The sequence below is a fragment of the Myotis brandtii genome, unplaced genomic scaffold (assembly GCF_000412655.1).
Source record: "Myotis brandtii unplaced genomic scaffold, ASM41265v1 scaffold130, whole genome shotgun sequence".
In the NCBI taxonomy this organism is placed as follows: Eukaryota; Metazoa; Chordata; class Mammalia; order Chiroptera; family Vespertilionidae; genus Myotis; species Myotis brandtii.
This window is the reverse complement of record NW_005354596.1, coordinates 283,632-290,132: the sequence shown is the minus strand read 5'-3', so window position 1 is coordinate 290,132 and position 6,501 is coordinate 283,632. Positions and strand designations below refer to the sequence as shown.

General features: G+C 61.9%; 2 protein-coding genes across 2 annotated transcripts in view; one reads left to right on the top strand and one right to left on the bottom strand.

Annotated features, from left to right (window-relative positions):
- SKIV2L (SKI2 homolog, superkiller viralicidic activity 2-like) overlaps positions 1-5,164 on the top strand; it is a 9,824-nt gene extending 4,660 nt beyond the window's left edge. The window contains exons 15-28 of the mRNA XM_005859850.2: positions 20-117; positions 269-481; positions 560-670; positions 1,859-2,089; positions 2,382-2,519; positions 2,675-2,812; positions 2,936-3,040; positions 3,295-3,442; positions 3,536-3,662; positions 3,769-3,979; positions 4,115-4,225; positions 4,294-4,512; positions 4,688-4,828; positions 4,918-5,164. Of these exons, the coding sequence (XP_005859912.1) occupies positions 20-117; positions 269-481; positions 560-670; positions 1,859-2,089; positions 2,382-2,519; positions 2,675-2,812; positions 2,936-3,040; positions 3,295-3,442; positions 3,536-3,662; positions 3,769-3,979; positions 4,115-4,225; positions 4,294-4,512; positions 4,688-4,828; positions 4,918-5,118 (2,192 nt within the window). The 3' untranslated portion in view covers positions 5,119-5,164. The remainder of the gene's footprint in view (positions 1-19; positions 118-268; positions 482-559; positions 671-1,858; positions 2,090-2,381; positions 2,520-2,674; positions 2,813-2,935; positions 3,041-3,294; positions 3,443-3,535; positions 3,663-3,768; positions 3,980-4,114; positions 4,226-4,293; positions 4,513-4,687; positions 4,829-4,917) is intronic.
- DXO (decapping exoribonuclease) overlaps positions 5,140-6,501 on the bottom strand; it is a gene marked incomplete at its 5' end in the record, with an annotated part of 1,778 nt that continues 416 nt past the window's right edge. Inside the window, 6 exon segments of the mRNA XM_005859915.2 lie at positions 5,140-5,296; positions 5,298-5,418; positions 5,503-5,597; positions 5,695-5,830; positions 5,934-6,153; positions 6,237-6,472. Coding sequence (XP_005859977.1) covers positions 5,216-5,296; positions 5,298-5,418; positions 5,503-5,597; positions 5,695-5,830; positions 5,934-6,153; positions 6,237-6,472 — 889 coding nt within the window.

The window sequence follows — 6,501 nt, the reverse complement described above, 5'->3', positions numbered from 1 at the left end:
GCCGTCCTCCGCACACCCAGGTACTATGCAGCTGTGGAGGCCAAGAAGGAGAGGATGAGCAAACACGCCCAGACCTTTGGGGCCAAGCAGCCCACGCATCAGGGGGGGCCTGCACAGGTGAGGACCAGCAGGCTCCAGACCTTTCACCACCTGCTGCTTCCTTCGTCCCCCGGGGCATCAGACTTGCGCTGTGAGCACTGCCCCCGCTGACACTTCCTTCTCTCCCCCACCGGTGACTCCACCTGTGCCTTTGCACCCCCTTCCCCAGGACCGCGGTGTGTACCTGTCCCTCCTGGCCTCCCTCCGCACCCGTGCGCAGCTGCCCGTGGTGGTGTTCACCTTCTCCCGGGGCCGCTGTGACGAGCAGGCTTCGGGCCTCACCTCCCTGGACCTCACCACGAGTTCAGAGAAGAGCGAGATTCACCTCTTCCTGCAGCGCTGCCTTGCTCGCCTCCGCGGCTCCGACCGGCAGCTGCCCCAGGTGTGGAGGGCCCTGGGCTCGGAGGCTGGTGGGGTGGGTGCTCGACGCCCTCCCTGACCACGGCCTCGGTCCCCGCAGGTGCTGCACATGTCGGAGCTCCTGCACCGAGGCCTGGGCGTGCACCACAGCGGCATCCTGCCCATCCTCAAGGAAATTGTGGAGATGCTCTTCAGCCGCGGCCTGGTCAAGGTGCACGCCGCCTCCTCCCTGCGGCCCTTCTGCAGCTTCTTAATCTCCCAGACTTTAGGGTCCTCATCTTAAACTGGGATGCGTTCAGAAGAGAAACCCAAAAAGCTAGCAAGCATAGACGCTGTCATCAGAAAAATGCAAATTGAAACTCACGAGATAAGAGTTCAGTGATTAGATGGTGAAACTTAGGGAACTGGCTAGTGCCAAAAGCTGCCACAGCCACAGGCAGACCTCGGCACATTGCGGGCTGGGTCCCAGACCGCCGTAGTAAGTGTCGCATTATGGCGAGTCACACGGGTGTTTTGGCTTCTCGGTGCACTTAAAAGTTATGCTGACACCATACTGAACTCTGTTAAGTGTACAAAGCGTTGTGTCTAAAAACAATGTACGTACTTTAGAGAATAGTGTTACAAATGCTCCCCATCTTCTGAGCCTTCAGTGAATTGTAACCTTTTCGCTGGTGGAGGGTCTTGCCCCCATGTTGATGGCCACGCAGTATCTGCGAATTGCAATCAAGTGAGGTCTGCCTGCATAGGACTCTAGGACCCTTCGCACAGGGTGGCCAGTCAAGTGGACCCTGGCTTTCCTTAGGCCAGAGCAGGTATAACATACTCTGACCCAATTCCATTCCTGAATATAAGCCACAAGGAAGTCCTCACCCGGGCCCAGGGGGAAACATGTCTGCTCTTTCTTTGTTGGCTCGTCTGGCAGGGATCGGTCCCTGCCCCTCGGGGAGAGCAGCTGGGTAACTGTAGGGATGCTCCCCACTGTCCTGCCGCAGTTGGAAGCGAGGGGTTAGGTATAACCACAGGGACAGGTGGGTGCTGAAAACACCATGTGGAGGAAAAGAAGTAAGGAGACGGGAGATACACAACTGCTTTCAATGTGAATTGCAAATTACATGCACACAAGACAACGTGTAAGAACACATTCACACAAAACGATACTCATTAGAGACATCGGACGACCGACAGTGGGGGCATGGGGGTGGGATGTGGGGGCACCAAGAAAGGAATAGATAGCCAAGTAAATGAATGAGGGAAGTGATCGTCCCCGCTCTATCCATTTGCCCTGAGTGGAGTGGGCTCCTGAGTTACGACCTGGACCACGCCAGCTGCCTACATGGCCTTGCTAGTGAGGCGGGGGGTGGCTGCGTGGCCTGTGCTGATCTCTCTTCCCGCGTCCCAGGTCTTGTTCGCCACAGAGACCTTTGCCATGGGTGTCAACATGCCGGCCCGAACGGTGGTGTTTGACTCCATGCGAAAGCACGACGGCAACGCCTTCCGGGACCTGCTCCCCGGGGAGTACGTGCAGATGGCGGGCCGCGCGGGCCGCAGGGGACTGGACCCCACGGGCACCGTCATCCTGCTCTGCAAGGGCCGCGTGCCCGAGATGGTGGACCTGCACCGCATGATGACGGTGAGACACGAGGCCCAGCCCCGCCCGCCGGCTCCCTCTCCGGCCCTTGCCCCCTCCTTTCTGTCTACTATTTCCTTTGCCCGGGGAAGCCCTGGTGGGAGCGAGCAGATCCAAGGGCGAGACCTGGTCTCGCTCTATCCCGCACTGAGTGTGGCGCTAGCAGGGCCTTGTGACTCCATCAGTTCTGCTCCCTTATTTGGCAGAAGCGGTGAGCGGGCAGCTTGTCTAGGGTGGTCCGCAGAGGGCTGGCTGGGGAGCTGCGGGCCCAGCCTGGTCTCCCCGCTCCCCGCAGGGTAAGCCATCGCAGCTGCAGTCTCAGTTCCGCCTCACGTACACCATGATCCTCAACCTGCTGCGGGTGGACGCCCTCAGGGTGGAGGACATGATGAAGAGGAGCTTCTCTGAGTTTCCATCCCGCAAGGACAGCAAGGTGAGGGGTCGGGTGACCAGTACCCTGGCCTGGACATTGGACGAGGGAAGCCAGGCTGGGGAGAGGTGGGCATGCGGAGGCCAGCGGGCTGCGGGTGGGGATGTAGCCGACTGAGCCTGGAGACTCATTGCACCCCTGCCCTTGCTTCTGCCCAGGCCCACGAACAGGCTCTGGCTGAATTAACCAAGAAGCTGGGGGCCTTGGAGGAGCCTGACCTGACCGGCCAACTGGTGGACCTGCCCGAGTATTACAGCTGGGGAGAGGAGCTGACAGAGACCCGCAGCCTGATCCAGGTCAGCAGGGGTGCTGGGGAGACGGAGGAGGGGAAGACAGGGCGGCACTCTGGGCGCCCCTGAACTGGTCCCTGCATCCCTGACTCTGCCTCCTTCATCCGTGTGCACATCCCCGCTCCTCAGCGACGTGTCATGGAGTCTGTCAACGGGCTGAAGTCTCTCTCGGCCGGGAGGGTGGTGGTTGTGAAGACTCAGGAGCATCACAACGCACTGGGTGTGATCCTGCAGGTGATGCCGGGGATCTGGGCCCGAGGGAGGAGCAGGTTACACTCGGCAGTGCCCTCATCTTCCCTCTTGCCTTCCTTTCCTCCCATCACCACCACTTCGTGCCCTCTGCCCTCCCCCGCCCCCCAACCCGCCTGCTTGACGTGGTCTGCATTGGTGGGCTCTGCGTGGCTGCTCCGGGATCCCTGCCTGAGATGGGACCTGCTCTCGACCTTGTCCACTCCTCTCATTCCCTGTCCCGGCCTCCCCGCCCCTAGGTCTCCTCGAACTCCACCAGCAGGGCATTCACCACTCTGGTCTTGTGTGATAAACCCGTGTCTGAGGACCCACAGGAGAGGCGCTCGGCCTCCCCAGGTGTGCCCTACCCAGAGGACCTGGTGGGATTCAAACTGTTCCTGCCTGAAGGTGAGAGGGGCAGATGCCCAGGTCCCTAAGGGCAGTGAAGGCAGGGCACCTGGGTTCAGGGCGAGGTCTGACCCTGCTCGTCCCTTTTCACAGGGCCCTGTGACCACACTGTGGCCAAGCTCCAGCCCGGAGACGTGGCTGCCATCACCACCAAAGTGCTCCGGGTGAACGGGGAGAAGATCTTGGAGGACTTCAGCAGGAGGCAGCAGCTGAAATTCAAGTCCGATGCTGGGGAGGCCCCTTTCCCGGGGAGGGACCACGTGGGGGGGAGTGGGAGGCAGGGTTGGGAGGCCCGCAGCCCATCTCAGGACCTGCTCCTTCCTCAGGAAGGACCCTCCCCTCGCTGCTGTGACCGCTGCTGCCCAGGAATTGCTGCGCCTGGCTCAGGCCCACCCGGCAGGACCCCCTACCCTTGACCCTGTCAACGACTTGCAGCTTAAGGATGTGTCAGTGGTTGAGGGGGGACTCCGGGCCCGGAAGCTGGAGGAGCTGATCCGGGGGGCTCAGTGCGTGCACAGCCCCCGTTTCCCTGCCCAGGTAGGGCCCTGGATGCCAGCTTTAAGCCTTTTCTCTCTGGTCCCCTGTAGGCTGCCCACCCCCATGTCAGCCCTGGTCCTCAAGCCCCGTGGAGGGGAGGGAGAGCTGACCCGCCCCTGCTGTGGCTCTCCACAGTACCTGAAGCTGCAGGAGCGAAGGCAGCTACAGAAGGAGATAGAGCGGCTGCGCTTCCTGCTGTCAGACCAGTCGCTGCTGTTGCTCCCCGAGTACCACCAGCGAGTAGAGGTGAGAGCAGTGTGGGGGGCTAGTGAGGGAGAACAGCAGGCTTCCGACACCCGCCATCTTCCGTCCAGGTGCTCCGAACTCTGGGCTATGTAGACGAGGCGGGCACGGTGAAGCTGGCGGGGCGCGTGGCTTGTGCCATGAGCAGCCATGAGCTGCTCCTCACCGAGCTCATGTTCGACAACGCTCTGAGTGCCCTGCGGCCGGAGGAGATAGCAGCTCTGCTCTCCGGCCTGGTCTGCCAGAGCCCCGGGGACACTGGGGAGCAGCTCCCAAGTACCCTCAAACAGGTATTGGGCCCCCCCTCCCCGGGCTGCAGCATTCCCAGGCCCCACTCCCAGGGTCCCCCGTGACCTCTCCAACCCTGTACGTGCCCCGAAGAGCTGGAATGGCTTCTTCCTTGATCTGAGCCTCCCTAGTCCTGGAGCAGGAAGGGGGTCTTAACCTGTCCTTCCCCACCTGCAGGGAGTGGAACGTGTCCGCGCTGTGGCCAAGCGGATTGGTGAGGTCCAGGTGGCCTGTGGCCTGAACCAGACAGTGGAAGAATTTGTAGGGGAGCTGAATTTCGGGCTGGTCGGGGTTGTGTACGAGTGGGCCCGGGGCATGGTGAGTAACTGGATTTCGGGTTTTGCAGACGGTTGGGGAGAGCCTGCCCAGGTCTATCAAATTTAGTCCCCACCCTGCTTCCCCCACAGCCCTTCTCGGAGTTGGCAGGGCTCTCGGGGACGCCCGAGGGCCTGGTGGTCCGCTGCATCCAGCGCCTGGCCGAGATGTGTCGCTCACTGCGAGGGGCGGCCCGCCTGGTAGGCGAGCCTGTGCTGGGTGCCAAGATGGAGACGGCAGCTACCCTGCTGCGGAGGGACATCGTCTTTGCAGCTAGCCTCTATACTCAGTGAATGACCCCCATGGGAAAATAATAAAACAGCAAACCGCCTGTGTGTACTGGAGGTGCTGGGCAGGGTGACAGCTCAAAGACACAGCAGGGAGAACCACCTAGAAATCTGCCTTTAACTGCACAGAGACAGGACCAGCCCCCCTGAAGTATAAGTCCTTAGGGGACGGTGTCTTGGGGGGGCGATGGGAGCTCCTGAGTCATGGCTTCCACGTACCATGTGGGCAGGAAGACATGGGGTGTGTCCCGATGTACAGACACGGTGACTGGGCCGCCAGGCTCCCAGGAGAAGAGGTGGACAAGCCTGAGGGGAAGACGGAGTCAGCAGCTGAGGGCTGGAGGCCGGGCTCCTGGGACCCAGAGGGGAGGGCAGAGCAGAATGCCTCACCTGGGGTCGTCCTGGACGACTGTGTTCTGGGCAAAGCTGAGGAAGGCGGCACAGAAGTTCATGCACACGGAAGGGTTCCAGCCGTCACGGTCATTCTGGAGAGGGCCGAGGAGGAGGCAGAAACGAGTGAGGGCAGGAGCGGGAGAGGGGACCTGGGGTCTTGGCGTGGGGGTTCAGGTACCACCGCCTTACCCTGACGTGTTCAAACATCTGCATGGTGGGAAAGGTCTTGAGGGAACAGACGAAACCCTCCGGGTTGCGGAAGCCAGCGACAACGTTGGGGACGCCCAGGAGGAATGACTGAGCCCACCATTTCAGGAGCTTGTGTCTGTAAGGAAAGACAGGCGTCAGGGGGGCGCCCCCTCCTCTTCCCCCAAGTCCCTGTCCCAGCTGTCAGCTCTCAGCCCTGGCCCGCCCACCCCCTCCTGAACCTGTAGAAGCTCCTCCATTGGCCAGGGCTGTGCATCTCCTTGGAGGTCTTGAGCTCCACATAGCAGGTGGGGGGCTGCGGAGATGGGGCCTGGGGGTCTGTGCAGTCCACCTCCCCCGAGAAGAGCAGAGGGTGGCTTCCCAGGCGGCTGCGTAGCACAGAGCAGAAGGCCACGTTGGTGTTAACCTCCCCAGAGGGGTCGGGGGAGCCTCCAGGTTTGTCTGTACAGAGAGAAGCAGCAACAGGGTGGGGGCTCACAGTCTCTGGGGGAGTGGGGGGCCTGCAGAGCAGGGTCAACGCTCACCTGCACACATGTACTGCTCGAACTTGTACCCCATGTACATCAGCTCCCGGAGGAGCGGCGGCCGGGCGAGCCTCTGCGCGCGAGCAGCCGGCGTCTCCACCTCACTCAGGTACAGCGTCCCCTGGAACCTGGAGGCCGCCAGCTGCCAGCCCTCCTGCCGCTCGTACGGTGTCGTCAGCAGTTTTGTCAGGTGCCCCCGCCACGTCACGATGGCCCCTGCCAGCCAGCCGGGACCCCTGAGAGGAGGGAGAGGCTGCAGGGCACC